Source organism: Lepisma saccharinum, chromosome 3 (genome assembly GCF_977018435.1).
Source record: "Lepisma saccharinum chromosome 3, izLepSacc3.1, whole genome shotgun sequence".
Taxonomy (NCBI): Eukaryota; Metazoa; Arthropoda; class Insecta; order Zygentoma; family Lepismatidae; genus Lepisma; species Lepisma saccharinum.
Window position 1 is genome coordinate 114,821,419 of NC_139231.1, and position 17,860 is coordinate 114,839,278.

At 38.8% G+C, this 17,860-nt stretch overlaps 1 protein-coding gene across 6 annotated transcripts in view; it reads right to left on the reverse strand.

Moving 5' to 3' along the window:
- LOC145985331 (uncharacterized) overlaps positions 1–11,068 on the reverse strand; it is a 33,296-nt gene extending 22,228 nt beyond the window's left edge. For 4 of the 6 annotated variants that reach the window (XM_083119220.1, XM_083119222.1, XM_083119221.1 and 1 more), the window contains exons 1-2: positions 10,496–11,067; positions 1,864–4,496 (exon numbers count right to left, since the gene is read on the reverse strand). In XM_083119220.1, the coding sequence (XP_082975346.1) occupies positions 1,864–4,496; positions 10,496–10,892 (3,030 nt within the window). In that variant the 5' untranslated portion in view covers positions 10,893–11,067. Of the gene's footprint in view, positions 1–1,863; positions 4,497–10,495 lie in introns of all 6 variants that reach the window. The other 2 variants (XM_083119224.1, XM_083119223.1) reach the window with 2 other exon arrangements.
- Between the last annotated feature and the right edge of the window lie 6,792 nt (positions 11,069–17,860).

The following is a 17,860-nucleotide window of genomic DNA, read 5'->3' on the forward strand; positions in this document are numbered from 1 at the left end:
ATCTCATTTGTGAAGGTCCTGACTGTCTGCTGTGGTCAGCCAGCAGTGAATATTTTGCCAGTGGAGAAATCTTGAAAGAAGCCGAAACCAGAATGAAATGAAACAGATGGTGCCTTTCGCAGCGGTCACGAAGGGGAGGGGGTGGTGAAGGCAGGGGGGAAACATGGTGGCAAGTCTTTCCACCATGGGGGGGAGGTCCTCTGCCCTCCGGCCTGTGCTCTTCCTCTAGTTTAGGACACAACAGAGAAAAATTGCTAGTTCACTGATATGTCGCTAGGTGTCTCTGTATCGCATCGGGCCAGGAAACTACTTTCATGCCAACCTCCAGCCCACTCTTAACAACAGCTTAACTACTTGGCTAAGCATGTAGTCAGGAGGGAATATTAGTTTCACCAATATTTCATGTTAAATTTTGATCTGATCACCTGCATCATGGCAGGACAAAAGAAAATCAACTTGTCATTTTTCATTTGCCAATTTTGGCTGCCCTCTTGGAAAAATCACAGCCAAAAACAGTTTTAGTGCTCTATTTTCTTTTTAATTTTTGATAACAAAAGGTACTTCAAATACTTCAAATGAGTTGTAAAGAGAATTTGGAGTTCCCAAGTTTCAATTGTGAAATTCTAACATCAATATTCTACCCCAATCAAGTTTTATATATGTCTATAAGCACATACCGAACAAGTTATCCAATTGTTGTATCTTTTGTGAACGATATTCCCACTCTACTTCTACAGGCTTACATGAATAAATTGGGCAGGGCAGGTTTGGTGCTCTTTGCATTGTGATTTTATGCTTATGCTGGGTATACTTCTTAAGTAGGTTCAATGTTTCCCTCCACACAAAAAAAAAAAAAAAAAAAAAAAAAAAAAAAAAAAAACCTCGTACAAAGCCTCATATGCAAATGATCACTTAAACAACCCTTTTCAAGATATAATATAATCCTCATATATTAACCAAATTTTGGTGACATTTTAAAAATTGCACATAGTTTCCCTGAACTTCACACACACTCTTCATCAAAAGTTTACTTATAAATGACATTTTTATTTATTTACAAATGCCTGATGAAGGAAGTGTGTGTTCTCAACAAAATGTTCCATCAAAAATTGTTTTTATGCTCGTAAGAACCGTAAACTACAAGAGAAATAATTCTACAATGCAAGAAATATGCACATACAAGAAAAATAATGTTTCCATATTTAGGGAGTCTTTCAACGTTTGGAGAAAGAAAAACTATCAAATGTTATGCCCTAGTAATTGAGCCCTCAGGAGTAAAACTTGAAAACCCATACTCCAATCAAATTTCAGATACATTGCTGTAGTCTCCTGTTGCTTGCACGTTAGTGAATAAGGTCTATTCAGTAGCAGTAATTGATGCATAAACCACTTGCTTTCATACTTTTGTGGGTTATCAAGTTTTACTCCCGAAGCACTCAATTATAATACTACTACCACCCCACCCCCTATACGCCTTCATGGCATGGTGCTATGCACAGGGGAGCACTTTACCCTTCTCTCTCTCTCTCTCTCTCTCTCTCTCTCTCTCTCTCTCTCTCTCTCTCTCTCTCTCTCTCTCTCTCTCACACACACACACACACACACACACACACACACACACACACACACACACACACACACACACACACACACACACACACACACACACACACACACACACACACACACACACACACACCCCCATCCACCCCTAGTACCAAACGTAATCTGTGTAATTACTTTAAAATGCTAAACGCCTACGTGTAACAGCCTGACATCCCACACAGTATTTCACAACAAACAAAATTGCCATTGGACTTACACAATCAGGACTTGTAACCAAAAGAGATGTATCATACTTACCACAGGTGTCTGAAGCGTCCCTGATTTTGGACTAGCCTTAACCACTCTCTGTTGGTGTTTTTCAACTTCCTTTCTTGATCGTTGCAGCAACAGATCAACCTCCTTTTCCAAATCTTGAAGCCGTGACTCCTTTACACTGCTTTCTGAAGGCACCAATTTTCCACAATCACCGTAAACACTGTTAACCACTTTCTCCACGTTCGCAATTGGTTTAGGGTCCAAACCATCATCATCACTGTCGTCTGAATCCTCGCCAAGATTAATTACTATTCTCTTCTGTTCATTCTTTCTAGGTTCCTCTTTTGGTTTCAAAATTTTTGCTGTGTTGACCGGTATGGATGAAGTTGGGACTGTCACTTGCAACTTAACTCTGCTGTTGGAACGAACTACTTTACGAGTCTGTTGACTAACAGGAGGGATCTTCACTAAAGTCCTCCTCTTATCTAAATGATGACTAGATATGATCTTGTATTTTTCTGGAAGTTGTTTATGCAGTAAATGTCTAGTGTATTGGTATCTTGACAGTTTGGTTACAAGTTTCGCTTTTTGTTGACTTATCAAAAGTTTGCTTGGAATTGTGGACAACGAACTTAATTTTGGCTTAATGGACGCAACAGTATTTGTACTGTTTTTCACCACAACACGACTAGGCCTATCTGCTAACTTTCTTTCAGGAACGGAACCTGCCTGTTTCCTTGCTAAGTCTCTAAGTAAGGTTTCACGGAGTAAATCTTCATCTTCATCTTCACTTTCATTTTCCTTTGCTGCACCATCATTCTTCTCCGCCTCCTCTTCATGGTTTTCAACAACGTGACCATCTTCTTGTAAAACTTCTGGCGATGAGCAGTGGCCAATTTCATCCAAAACAATCATCTGACCATCCTCAAATTCATTTTCAATGCCTACATCCAGCAATAAAGGTCTATTTTGATTATCATCTACATGTGAGTCTGGAACATTGGTCTGCTTGTGACAATCATCGCTAAACACGGTAGCAAACATTACATCCGTTGAATCATGCAAATCTATATTTCTAAGGCATACCCTTTCCTGCTGAGTAGGTGCAGGTGCAAAACCTGAAACTATTGAAGGTATGTTCATATTCTGATTATTTATTTGGTTAGCACTTATTCTCACAGAAATAGGTTTAGGATTGCTCTCGGTAGAGTCTGCATTGGAAGTATCTTCATCTTGAACAAAATTATCGGCACTGTTCTCAGTACAGTGACCATTTTCATCCTGAAAGAATTCAGACTCGCCACTTTCTGTTGCATATGGATCCCATATTAATTCATATAAAGAAGCAGACGTGATATTGTTCCAGAACTCTGAACCCTGATCTGTTGTTGTTAATTCATCCTCGCTGTTCTCGTCGGTTGATGCAAGATCCATATCGATAGGACTAGCTGGACCGTCCGGACCCAGATCTTCATTTCTTTGTTGAATGCCAGAATGCTCTTCCTCTGGAGGGGGTGGTGGAGGTGGGGGTAGTGGAGGAAGAGGTGGGTGATCTGCATCCTGAGGGGGTAGTTCAACGTTCACGCATGGATCTTGTGAAGTGTTTGTGCAGTCACCCTTTCCTTCAATGATTTGAATGGAGTTTCTAATCTTATCCTCAATGCCATCTCTGAAGTTGCCGTTTGCATTATCCAATGAATCAGAGAGAATTTCACCGTTACCTTCAGAGCAAATCATTACAGCTTCTAAAACTTCCTCTGGGTTTATATGCAAATCATCTTTCCGACTTTGCAACTTCGCTTTCATCGCGGTCTTCTTAGCTTTTAATTTCGGAACTTTTCTCTTGACAGCTGATGCCAAAGCGAGCAATCTTAACCTGAGCTCTTCCTCCTCCTCTTCAGATTTTTTAGCTACCTTCCCACCATCTACACAACTTCCTTCGTCGCATTCAGGCTCCTTCCCATTGTCTGAACAGGTAGCGTCACTGGTGCCATGATTGTCATGTTCACTTGTACTTTGACTGGGCTGGCTAAGAGGCATTTCGCTGATGTTAGTACTGCCACTGATTGCATTATCTATTTCAACTTCCACCTCTCTGTGCACACCTTCACTTTTGTCATCACTTGTGACGGATTTGCTTTTTACGTAACTATCACTTGCGACAATGGACTCATTTTCCTTCTCATCACCATCCTCAGGTTTGGATGTTTCAACCTCATCTTCATCTATAATAATACAATCATCATCCTCCTTGTAATTTTTCACAGTGCTTGTCCTAATTTCATTTTTCAAGCTACAGACTTCCTGTTTAGCATTCTGACGAATTTCACTAAAAATTTTAACTGCATTTACATCTTCACTTCTTCTCTCCTTTTCTGATACTTTCTGCTTTTTCTTGTGCGGCTCAATGTGAACTCGTTTCTTTTTCTTATCATGATATTTTAATTTCCTTTCGCTGGCATTCTTCTTTTGTCTTTTACTAGGTGAATCAACACAATTTTCAGCCATGGAAGAGACACTCATAATGTTCGACACTTCGAGAACTTTGAGGTGTACGTGCTTTCGCTTCCTGCTCTTTGGTTTCTCTGCGGCACTTGTTGTAGGATGCTTCACCCTGGGTTCACAATAACCTTTTATTGGATGCCTATTCTTGCCCTCACTGCCAACAACCGCAACTGCAAAAAAGAAAAATGTTTTATGTATACTTCTAAGTTTCAAGTTTAGGCTACAAATATACCTACTGCATAAAGCATGCTCACCATCCACTTGGCACATTTGTTTTGCATGATGTGCCTAGTGCGGTTCTATGTATGTTGCTTGTTATGGTGTATTTCTTTTTACATGGAAACTGCTGTCTGTGAAGTGCAGCTTGTGGTATGATTTTTAAATGAAAAAAAGTGTACCTGAAATTTACGGTGAAGTTGTAATGAAAAAAGGAATTGGGGTCAGAGGTTTTTAAGGGCTGAAAAAAGGAAATGGGGTCGGAAGTTTTTAAGGGCGAGATGAATATACCGGAAGGAAGATGAACACCTTTTTTTTTTTTTTTTTTTTTTTTTTGTGATGACTGATTCAACACGTTGACTGCAACAATAGAAAACTAAATCCCTGGGGCCCTTATGTTTTATTACGAAAATATAATAAAAACGGTGAAAGCAATGTTTCTTGATAATTGGATGAAGTTCTTATTTTTAGTTATTTTACATGTGCGAGTCATATGCAACTCACGGGCCTTCCCGATGGCGCAGTGGGAGCATCGTTGCCTTGTGATCAAGGGGTCTTGGGTTCGATACCCGGTGGTGGCACACAGTGGTTCGGATCCCACTTTAAACTGTAGGTCCAGTCCCGATAAGCCTTACTGTGCATAAAGTGGACTTAAAACACCATATCAATGAATCAATATGCAACTCACGTGGTGCTGGAATCAATTATTATGCTGCACACCACATACATTTGGGTCACAACATATTTATTGTTTCTTCTGAGCATTCTCTCTCTTGTTATTTGTAACATGACTCTGCCATATACTTTTGTATCAATATCGTTTGAGCTGGCCAGCAATAATTCAAGGCCAAACGCACAATTGAAAAAACTATAAAACTGTTCATGGGTGAAAATGATATTTTGTTTACTTGTCAGATTTAAGTGCAATTTAAAGGAAAATAAATATAAAAGAAGTTAATGTACATCTATTCATTTGATCCACGCTTCTTAAATTGTAAAATTAACAGCATCACTAAATAAGCTTTTCACGAACCATCTGTAAAATTTTGTCCACGGGGCCACTCTTCACATAACATGTATGTTATAGCATGAGTTGCCTGGGCACCACGAGGCTCCCAAGGTAGAGAGGGGTGTGACTTAAATACACTACATTAGGCCTGGGCATAAAACTAGCATGAGTTAAAACACAAATCATGTGGCAGTTAAATATGTTAAAGAAAAACAGAAGCAAACATTAAGGAAAACAAGTACTTTACAATTTGTCAATCTCAGTTTCCAGCAATTTCTCATAATTCGAGGTAACCAGAGTTTGAAGGAATACAAGAATTGGTATCATAATACAAGAAATGCCTCAATAAATAGGGCAAATGTGTACAAAAATACTGTAATATATGCAACATTGTACATAGATTTTATCTAATCAATGCTCAAAGTGAAAATACATTTATTGGTTGAATTATGGGATAGGGGATGCTTACATGAATTATCCTAGCTCGAAGGATGCTTTACAACAACTAGCACAATTTTCTACATCTATCTGATCGTTACAATCTGGAAGATATACACCTAGTAAATGATCATTGGCATAGCATGGGCATTTCGGGTGGGAACGCCAAGTCCGAAGGAAAGGTCGACCCTTTTTTGGTTAATAATTTACTTATGGAATTAGTCGCCACAGGTGTTGTTTATTTGCCTAAAGTCAGCTGGGTTTACAATAAAGCATCATCATCCATGCAGTTTTTAGCTAGAAAATTAGATGCCTCACTAGGCAACAAATGTTTTGAACTCTGGTGTTTTATACCTTTCGGCATGACACAAATCATTATAAAACCTACCTGAATCACAAGCCTCTGGACAACAGTAGACGTCATTGATATGAATGATCCAACTAATGATTGATTTGGTTTATTTTACTTCGCTTTTCTACCACTTTTGGTTAATCGCGAATATGAATACGAGTGATGATGATATTGATGAAGGGACACTCACAAAGAACACCCGTGCTCACCCCGGGATTCGAATCAGGGGCCTCTGTCGTCTTGGCACGCTGTGCAAAACACTCTGACAGGGAGGTGGGCGGATGATCCAACTATTGTACACACTACTAACGTAACAGTGCCGATTTGAAAATAATTTTGTCCAGAGACCATTCGATGTTAAGAGTTTTCAAATGAATGCTAAACATTTCCATTGACACAATATTAAGCAGTTACATAATAACGAAAAAATAATAACCCGCAAAACTATTATTTTTTTTTTATTAAGTGCTAGAGCAGCCACAGGTTGAACTTCTACCACGAGGACTTCAGCAACTTATTTGACAAAAACTGTGTTGATCTTTTAGTTTTTAATGCACATCACTGTTCTTCGATAAATTATACAATGCAGTGGCCATTAAGAAGTGCTATATTTCAGTTTGGTAAAGTTACGTCAGTCAATATTGCATATTGTAGCAACACATAACATGAGTGGCAGGAGCGCGAAGAACCGGGTAGGAATTCTACCGCTGTCGTCTGCTTCAGAAGGCAGGAAGGGTCACGTGAACCAATCACGTAGCCCTCTGCTCCATATGCTGGCGTAAGAGAGAGCATTTGGGCACGTGCTTTAGAGATCCAAGTGTTCCCTCCAGAAAGGCAGCAAGGAATATAGGGTGCTGTAGGCGTCCACCCAGGAAAGGCATTGAAAAAAAAATGCTAGAACAAGTGTTGTTAGTGGAACGTTGCAAGCGGATCGCGAGAAATAGCTATTATAATGCCAAGAAGGTCAGACATATATGAAATTAGTCAAGATTTACTTTATATTTACAGCATTTATGCATTTTTGAAATTTTAAATCTGGGAACGCCGGGCGTACTATAATGCTACGCCACTGTAAATGATACAACTGCAATATTTTCAACTATCAACAATCACATATGCTGCAGTGTCTAGGTTCTTCAGGAAGGTGTTTAGAATAAGATTATTTCCAATCAACAGTCAGTAGAGGGAATAAAAAATGTACTTGTCAGCCTTCATAGTGGATTGGTCTGTATAAAGAACTCAGGCACCAGCAGAGACATCGACACTTGGGGTAGTAACCGTGGTGTGCCCAAGAGGGATTGATGGGGGTCAAATCAACCCCCACCCCCCTTTTAGGGTTCAGTATGCCTAAAAAAAGAATGTCTAAGGTGGGAAAAGATAGGAACAGGAATTCGTGCTTGTCATGGGTTCGAATCTCGGCCTGAACATGGATTCTTTGTGAAGTCCCTTCATATCATCACTCATCCTCATTTCCGCGATAACCAAATGTGGCAGAAAAGTGAAGTAAAAAAAATCAAACCAACAACAATAAGAATGCACATTCTCTTGCCCAAATAAATACATCCGTATTTATGACCATTTAGCTTAACAGTTCTCTTTTATTTTTTTATTGAAGGCCAAGAGATTAGTACACTTAAATAAAACACTACTTAGATGAGAGCGAGAGAGAGCGTGAGCAAATATTTGTTATTTAATCATTATATCTTCCATATTTGAAAAAAATAAAAGAAAGCACAACATTTCCAAAATATTTTGTCTACACATAATAATACGTCCCATTTCATAAACAATAAAACTATATTTTTACATCCCACATTATACATACATATTGTACAATGTTCATAAAGTTGTGGTGTTACCCATTGTTTAGTATGATTACAAATTTGGAAGTCTTGCATTAAAGAATTCATTAAGAAATCTTTTTTTATACTGAAAAGTGTCAATTTTAAATTACTCTCTAACGTGTTTTATAGAATATGTATTATTTATTGTGAATGTTTTGTGTCCTACATTTTGGGACACTATGTCCTACATTTCTCTTATAGCGATCTGGTAACACTAACCAAGCCTAACATTGCAAGCATTTAGGGACGTTTCATTAATGCACAGTATGTGTTAACAGACATTAAATTCGGTAAGACTATTGCTTAGGAGGAATGCGGTTCATAATTTTTTGGTAATGGTTTGTAGTTAGTAATTGGGAAAAATAGTTTGAAGGTGCGTAAAAAATTATTTCTTTAAATAAGAAACGAGAAATACGTATCCAGGCTGCGTGCTCTTGGAAGGAAAAAAGTGACATGGTGGCGCACATTCCTCCTCAAATCTAGTGAAAGCAAAAAATGCCTGCCTTGTTAGGTAGCTAGGTTTAGTTCTCTTAGCCTCAATAATAATTTGTCATTGTATTTATGCTAATGAAACCTAACCTAACAAGCCTATCCTAACCTTGTAGGCATTCCTACAAGAATGCCATAAGAATCGCCGTGAGCAAAACTGTACATAAGGCTGAAAGTGGTGGGGAGATCCAATTTTGAATTTTCGAACCACGTCCCTTTTGCTCTGGAGATGCGATATTGAGATCCGTGACTTGATTTTTGACACCGGAAACTACCTACGTTACCATGCGTTAGATCTAATGTCATGGAACACTTATGCTTCCTGCACATTTTTTCTGTCTTGATGAAACCATTATCCTCACACCAAGATGTACAATCATTGTGATTTCCCAAAACCGAATATAATTTTCTTCTGTTCCAGAATCCGTGTGGCCAAGCCATTTTTATGGAATCAACCCGAATGCCGCGAAACGACAGATGACACTATGTCTATGCGAAAGGTCTCGCTTATCGCACAACACTTGAGCACACGGGGAAAAAGCTTGTTAATTTAATGCTGGATGCCTACGTTGTCACGTTAGACTATCTTGGTTTTGTATTTATGCTAATGAAACCTAACCTAACAGACCTAACCTTGTAGGCATTCCTCGTGAAAAAAAAATGAAAGCAACTGTTTGTAAAGAATATGACGTCAGAACACAAGGTGGCCAAACTGTTGTGCGGAGAGGAAGACCCCAAAACAAATGCTTATCGCACAACACTTGAGCACACGGGAAAAAGGTTGTTAAATTTAATGCCGGATGCCTACGTTGTCACATTAGACATCTTGGTTTTGTATTTATGCTAATGAAATCTAACCTAACAGACCTAACCTTGTAGGCATTCCTCGTGAAAAGAAATGAAAGCAACTGTTTGTAAAGAATATGACATCGGAACACAAGGTGGCCAAACTGTTGTGCGGAGAGGAAGACCCCGAAACAAATGAAAGCAACTGTTCGTAAAGAATATGGACACGGACGAATTGACAAATGCATTGCTTTTAGTACCAGGAAAAACATTTTTACGTGCAATAATATAATAGTAATCGTAAAAGGAACACCGGAAAATGGATGTAGAAGGTACGTACTTTCAGGGGATATAAATTTTGTTCGTCTATTTAGATGAAAACAGCAGCCCATGTTCTGCAGTGAGAACGTAAAAAAGTGCGAAATATATGATTTATAGGTGTTTCCCTTATACTATAATAGTACCCAAAATTTTAACTATGTTTGCCTAACCTAACCACGCGTCAATGGTTCGTGGGGCTAGCGTCAATGGTTTGCAACTATTTGCAATTTCTAGATCCTGATACTACGACACAAAATTTTAACTATGTTTGCCTAACCTAACCACGTGCCAATGGTTTGTGCAGCTAGCGCTAATGGTTCGTGAGGCTAGCCCCAATGGTTCGCGAGGCTAGCCCCAATGGTTCGCAATTTCTACGTTTCCGTCAAATTTTACCTTCAGATTCGTGATTAGGAGGCCTCAATTAGTTACTATGTCAAATATGAAGAAAATCTGAGAGAATCCGGTCATCTCAAGTCATACCAAGTCTATTTAGAGGTAAAAAGCAGCCAATGTTCTGCAGTGAGACATTAAGTACTAGTCAACTCATGTAATAAATATCGGTGTACCATGACTTGATCGGAATTAAACAATCGGAACTTGGGCCACATTGAATTTATGCAATTAAGGGAGATCTCGATCACAAAATTTACCTCTCCACTGATAAATATAAGACTAGTTCTCGAAATTAAGATTAGAATATGTCTACAGTATTACCTCTACCTCTTTTGCATGCCTCCTTATATTCATTCAGCATAATTCTATAGTCATTGGCCTTTTCATTTTTTCCAACAAATTCCTTTGTTCGCAAACTCTGTTTGAAGAGACCTTGGGCAGGCTTATTCACGTATTGGTCTTTCCTCGGAAAAGTTCGAAAAGCAGGTAAACGTTTATTTTCTACTAATTGTTGTAAAGTTCGACTATTATTAATGTTTCTTCGTCTGGCAGCAGAAAAGACATTATCTTGCCTTCGCCTGCTCGCAGGAAACACGTTATCTTTTCTATCACTAGAACTAGTTTGCACAGGTTCTATTTCATCATCTTCTATTTCTCCTTCTTCTGGACCGTCATCTTCAACACCTTTGGCTTCGTCCATAACTGGTTTAGTAGTCATGATTGATGTAGCATGAACGGTAATTACTAATTCAATCTTCGTTTTGGCCTACGGACACATGATTAACATTCTCTCTCTAAAGAACAAGATGTTTTTTCTCACATTTGGATTGCACAATGGCCTACCAAATACACGGGACAGGACAGGCATAGGAGACGCATAACGCACTGTGCACATGCGCACAAGATCACAAAATATTATCTTCCCAGTTTTGTTTGAAGCAAACACAACATGCAATATGGCGTCTGTTCCGTACCTTTTTAAATAAAAACATAAACAATATGTAAAACTCGGAACCCCACTCTAATTTTACCCTTCAACGCCCCCCGATGCAAATTCCTGGATAAACCTATGTTGAATCACATTATCTGAAGCTGAGTGAAAATAAAAGTACTCTATGTTAAAGTTGCACATATGGGTTACTTATCGCACATCGTATTGAACGTCTTCTTCTACTGACGTCACGATATTTAAAATAAATTTTCTCTTAGCACAAATAATACCTTCTTTTAGGTAAAATGATCGCCAAAAAAAGTGCAGTGTATTTATGGAGTCATAAACCTAACAACGAAAGCAGTGGCGTGCCAAGGGAAGGTTGGGTCATACGTCCACATTTTGATCCAGGATTTCTAAAAAGAAAAAGTCAAAGGTGGGGGAAAATGGCAAAATGAGGACCGACTACTAAAAAAACTTATATATAACCCTTCCCTTTTGAAACTCCTGGGTACGCCACTGAACGAAAGCTTAAATACAGATAAGAAAATTATGTTAGAAATCCACCTGTCAAATTAAGCCCGCATCACACGGAACTGGATTTCCAGTAGGTATGCCCTAGTTGGCGCTGGACTGGCTACCAATTTGCTAATTTTCGCCTCACACGATACTTATCAGTGTACTTGTCGATAGACTTTTGTTCCCATACGTGGGAAGTTCAGTGGCGAAGCGTCATAAGAGGCCCGGAGGCCGGGCCTATCCTAATTTATTTGGCTATTACGGATTATTTTATTACTTAGAATTCCATTAAACGACGCCTTAATACAAGAAAACTAAAATTCTAGGCCTTACGATAATTTTCACAAATTTCCATCCCTGCCAGGGGCTCTACCGTCACATGTCGAGCCACTTCTCCAAGGGCCTCAGCTGGTCCCATAACATTCTATGTGATTCATGCGGGAAAGCATACTTTTAGGGGCGCGTTCGCCCGAAATGGACACAGTGAGTCTGGCCTCATGCAGTGATGCCAACCCAAGCATAATTGTGCTAAACGTAGTACAATTTGAACTTTGTTGGTACCTAGCACCCTGGGTTTGGCATAATGGTAAAATATAGCATCATGTACAAACATGCGTTCCTAGGAGACAGATAAATTGAATTCAGAGGAATATATTTTGAAAAAAAAAAAAAAGAAATCGCAGATCTTATTTGTTTCAAACAAAACGTAGCATGTCGATCCAGCCACATCTGGTCCACCGTCTTCTTTTCATCTTTTCTTTATCTTTCCAAGAGGAACATTTTATTCAAGGGAATTGGTAGAAAGTTGTGATCACAGATAAAACAAGCCGCCGTCTTTCTTAGTCGTCGAATTTTCTCAAACTTTTTCAAGCGTTATATTGAACCAATTATATTGGATAAACCATTGTAATTAATTTAATGGTGGAAATTACCAATATTGTTTAACTAATCAGCAACGCATGTTCATATCACAACTTCCCCCAAAAGAGATGCATAAAATGAACTTAAGACCTAAGTCATCCGAGCACAATCTAGTTAACTTACATTTAGCAAAATTTAAGAGTTTAATCAGCACACTTTTCCTGATTGGGAGGTTGGCAACGCTGGACACTCGGACAAACTGGGCTTCACATCTCTTTCTTGTCCAGCGCGGGGTGTCCAACGAGAGGGAAGGGAAGGTGATGGTAGAAAAGCAAAGACAACTTGTTTCGAGGGCGAAAAAATGTTTCTAACACAGTGTTCTGCGTTTTCGTTAGTTTCTCGATTTACTCCTGTTGCGTTGTGGTTGTTGTTTTATTGTTATATTTTATATTTTTATTTTCGTTCAATTTTTTATTGTTGCTTGATTGATTTTGTTCATTTCACTACGCTTTTTGTTCCACTTTTGGTTAATTTGAGAAGATGAGGATGAGTGATGATATAATGAAAATTAATAAACGGACACTCAGAAACATCCATTCCAACCCAGGATCCCTGGCGTCGTAGCGCGATGTGCTTAACCACTCCGCCACGGGGCCCAGCTTTCATTGTTGTGAGCGTGAAGTGAGCAAGGGGAATAATGACTTGTATTACTCTGGAATGCTACAAAAACAAGCATAAAATCCTATTACCGGGCATAGAAAGAGAGAAAGGGCATCGGAACATTGATGACTGCCACTCGAATTGCATCTAAAGCATCAATTTACAATAAAAATTAAGAAATACGATTTACAAGTTAGCACACATCAAGCGCTACTATTCAGGTACGTTGATAGATGCAAGAATATGTTGTTACATTTTGAAAAATAACTTTAAAGGTTATATTTTTCATATTTTAAAGAAGTCGCACCCATAACAACACGAACTCACACGCCTGTGCCTACCCTTCCAGCAACACCACGCTTCGCCACTGGGGAAGTTGTAATGGCGGGCGCGTGAGATGTAAACAATGTATCACTTCACATTTTTAAAATACGATAACTATTCAACCGAGAGGAATAACGTTTCGTATAAAATGTTATTAGGTACAAAACACTGGCGCTGCTTAAATACAAACTTTATAACGTTCACTGTACACGTATCGAAGAATATTTTAGTTGTTTCAAATGTAAACACCGTGCACCAGCATAGAAGGTGTAACTACAGCGCCTTGAATACAGTGGCGGCTGGCCAAGTGCAAAAAGTGCAGATGTTTTCAACTAATTTTCAAATTAATATTGACATTTTTCATTTGCTTGTTAAATTAAACTATTTCCCAGCAGAACGAACACGAGAATACTCAAATAATATGTGTGTGAGAGCATAGGCGTAGCTACGGGGTGTGCCGGGTGTGCCTAGGCACACCCTAATGGGCTGCTTTATCAAAGAGAATTAAAGACAGATATTTCAATAAGAGAGAAAATAAACGGAAGTTTGTAAGAAGTTGAAAATGTCATTACTTGGCACAAACGTGTGCATTATAGCTGATGAAACGAGTGTCTACAGTTTTTCGATTTTTTTTATGTCATTGGAGAAAGAAGATATTTACTGCATTCTACTCTGTACTACAGCGCTTTTCTTCTATACCTGTCACAAGCTGCACGTGTGAGAGAGCTTTCTCCAAGCTTAACCAAGTTAAAACTAAATTAAGAGCAACTCAAAAGCAGGATAGATTGGAAGTCCTGCTCTTGCTATTTGTGGAACAGGAAAAAGCTTAGTCTATTGATGTAAATGAAGTTATTGATCAGTTTAAGAACATTGTACCTTTTGACAGACGTCTCTCGTTATAGATGACATGTATTTTGATGTATTTGTTTGTAACATTTATGAACATTTTGTGTGTGTGTGTAATTTCTATGCAATTTGATTTTTTTTCTACTACATATATTAAGAAATTTTCAACACTGTCATTTAGTGAATTTATATTCCTTTACAAACCTCAGTGCAGTTAAAGAGCCAAGTGATTGTGTTGCAAAATATGCTATTAAAAAGGTACAAGACCTCATTTTTTTTCTTTGTGCACACCCAAATATAAAGTTCTAGCTACGACTATGTGTGAGAGTGTATGTGTGTGTGTGTAATGTCAAATATCAGCACAATTTTACTTTGCCTACATGTAGGCGTTGTAAGAAGAAAGATTTCCCAACGTTCTGGAGTGTCATTAGGGAACGGATGGAGGGGGGAGGATACTACGTTGCATATTCTACCGGCTGCCTTAGTGCGGGGGGATTTGAGTTGACGTTTCAAGCTGCTCCACCTGAGCCCTGACCTTTGCGGGGGGAAAAACTGAACCCGCTTGAACTTTTGTTCTCTACCTACTGGAGAAAATTCTCGCTTTTGTCGCGGCGATGATGAGAAAAAACTTGAAACATGTCGTCATATAGCAAACTGAGACGCGTAATTGAACCAAATGTACTTGTATTTTCCTTCCCGTAAAGTTTGTTGATTTATGTGGCAGTAAATTGAACCTAATTTCTTAATGTACCTAACCAGTATCTACAAGATGAAGTTGACTTTTAACTGACTTTACTGATCATCGTAATAATCGTGCCTAATAAACGCTGTTATTAGCTCGTCTACGCTATCACCACTTGGTGGTAACTGTAATTCGGTATCATTAATGCTAAATTGGGCGTTATTTTTCCCTACAGTTATATCAGTCTCAAGAACAAGTTCTTGTCCACACACTTCTGCACGACACTGTAAAAAAGAAGAATTTGGCTCTTCATACAGGTGGGTGGTTTGATCTACATTTTGCCCTACGTTCTCATAAAAATGTTCTGCGGAGCTAAAATCGCTACTAATGTCCAGTGTCGTCGCGTGGAGTGTTCACAGCCATCTTAAAATCAGAGAAAGTTTACACCCTCCTCCCCCAGACCGAGGGGGCTACAAACACACACAGAAATCAATTATTGTTCACCATCGCAGAGAAGAGAGTAGTGAACCTAAGTTATATTGGTTAATCTAGAGACAAAAGGCGAAATTCTAGTCAAAAATCGAAGCTAACATTATTATTTTTTTCTTCTAGTGCCTTTGCCAAATGTCGAAGAAAAACAACATAAAAGTACGAATACAGGGTGCTAGGAAATTCCCCTTACAAACTTCTAGGGCAAGTAGAGGGGACTGAGTAGACAATATTTGGAATAGGAACCCACGTCCGGAAACGTACAGTTTCCGTGCTACAACCATGACAATTTGAGGGATGTGCCTGTGTTGGCATGCAACCGGGTAGACAGTACATGACGTCAGAAGATCACCTGATAACCTAAAGTGTAATCATTTATTACAACCATGTCAAATGAGGTGTTACGTAAGGTACAGAAGTGAATGACGTGTGACTCAGTCCATAATACAAACAAATTTATTTGGTAACAATGCCAAGGGAACAAAAAAAAAAACGTACTACCATAGAAACTTTTCTATGGTACTACTGTATTCAATGATCAACACCTGTGTCGACAGTGGAACGCAACAATTTGTAGACGTCACGTGCCATCAGGTGATCTTCTGATGTCATGTACTGCCTACCCGGTTGCATACCAATACAGGCACATCCGACACATTGTCATGGTTGTAGCACGGAAACTGTACGTTTCCGGACATGGGTTCCTATTCCAAATATTGTCTACTCAGTCCCCCTCTACTTGCCCTAGAAGTTTGTAAGGGGAATTTCCGAGCACCCGTATAACAGCGCGTTTAATCGAGTGTACGAACCTGGGACCCTGTATTTGTAGCGCATTGTGTAGTCACTCTGCCAAAGTGCTTAGTGAAAATACATTTACAAAATACGGGCCAATTTTAATTTATTGCGAATTATCTTGTCCGCTTAACACTCCCCCCTCCATGTCGCCCGTGAGGACTCCCTAAAAAAGACAAGGAAATATTACCAAGTTAAACAATGCAAAAATTCTTTTGCAAATTTGAATTATTGAAATTCCTTACTTTTCTCTTCGCCGAACTCCGTGACAGAGTGGTTATCACAGCGTCCTACAACTCTAGGGGTCCAGGGTTCGAATCCCGGCCAGGGCATGGATGTTCTTTGTCAATGTCCCTTCATCAGTTTCATCATGTCATCACTCATCCTCATCTTGGCGATTAGCCAAAAGTGCCAGGAAAGCGAAGTAAAATAAACCAAACCAATAAACAATTACTTTTCTCTTTATTTTAGTTTTGGAAATTCTTTTTCTTGCTCCTAAGAATTAATCCCCGCTCTCATTTTAGGTAATTATGATACCGTCGAATATAACTTTTTTAAAAAAATAGCTATTTGTAATTTCACAGCAGCTTCCCATATTTCATTCGTAAGTCTCTGGCAATGCTCAAATGTCATGATGAGAATTGCAACTCGCGATAAAAATTATTGTCTTAAAGCTTATCTGTAGGAGTTTATAACAATGTATAATTACTTTTCCAAAATATGTAACTGGCAATTATTCATACTCGTTTTACATGTGTACCAAGATAAATATTATTTTCTGCTAACAGTGACTTAGTATTCTTTCGTTCTGACTCATCTACATTATCTAAAGGTTTAAGCAACACATTTGAACTATCGATGTAAGTGTAAATCTGTTCATTTTGGTGATACGGCAAGGACAGTTTACTTTTCCTTGGTAGGTATGGTTTAGCATAATGGGGGGGGGGGGGGAGTTGCAAAAATTCGGGGTGGAGTTGTTGAGGAGGTTTGCGGCCTTAATTTTTGGCCGAGTCTGCTGCCACGCACGTGTCAGCAGTAAGAATAAGCGTCAAATTTGCTGCGCCACGTAATTCGTCTGCTAAGAGGATGTTACAAATCTTAAGAACAGATTAAGACGAGAGAAATGCAAGTTTATGATTAGTGGGAATGAATGTACAGGTAATTTAGAACCTTTTTCTTTAGAAAGCATTTAGCGATATTATTTTAATGCTAACAGAACTTAACCTAACTACGAGAGCATTTAGGTTTATTATTAGAAGAATGCTAAGGACCTAATCTTAAAACATTTATGTGAAAGTAATCGCTACAACTTCACAGTATGTGTTACAGACGTAATTGCATACATAGCATAATGAAATCACGATAAAACAAAGACCGAGTCTACTGCCACGCGCATCTTTTTTGAGGTCCCAGCAGAAAAAAAAACGTGGCAGCAGACACTGCCTTAATTTTTGGTGAAATGTATTGGAAAAGAAAGATATTAGGCTAAAACATCGAAGATCTTAGGAATTACTGTAACAATGCAATGGATGCTATTCGGTCTGATCTCACGGGAGAATGATTTTAATTTTCGGCTAAATGC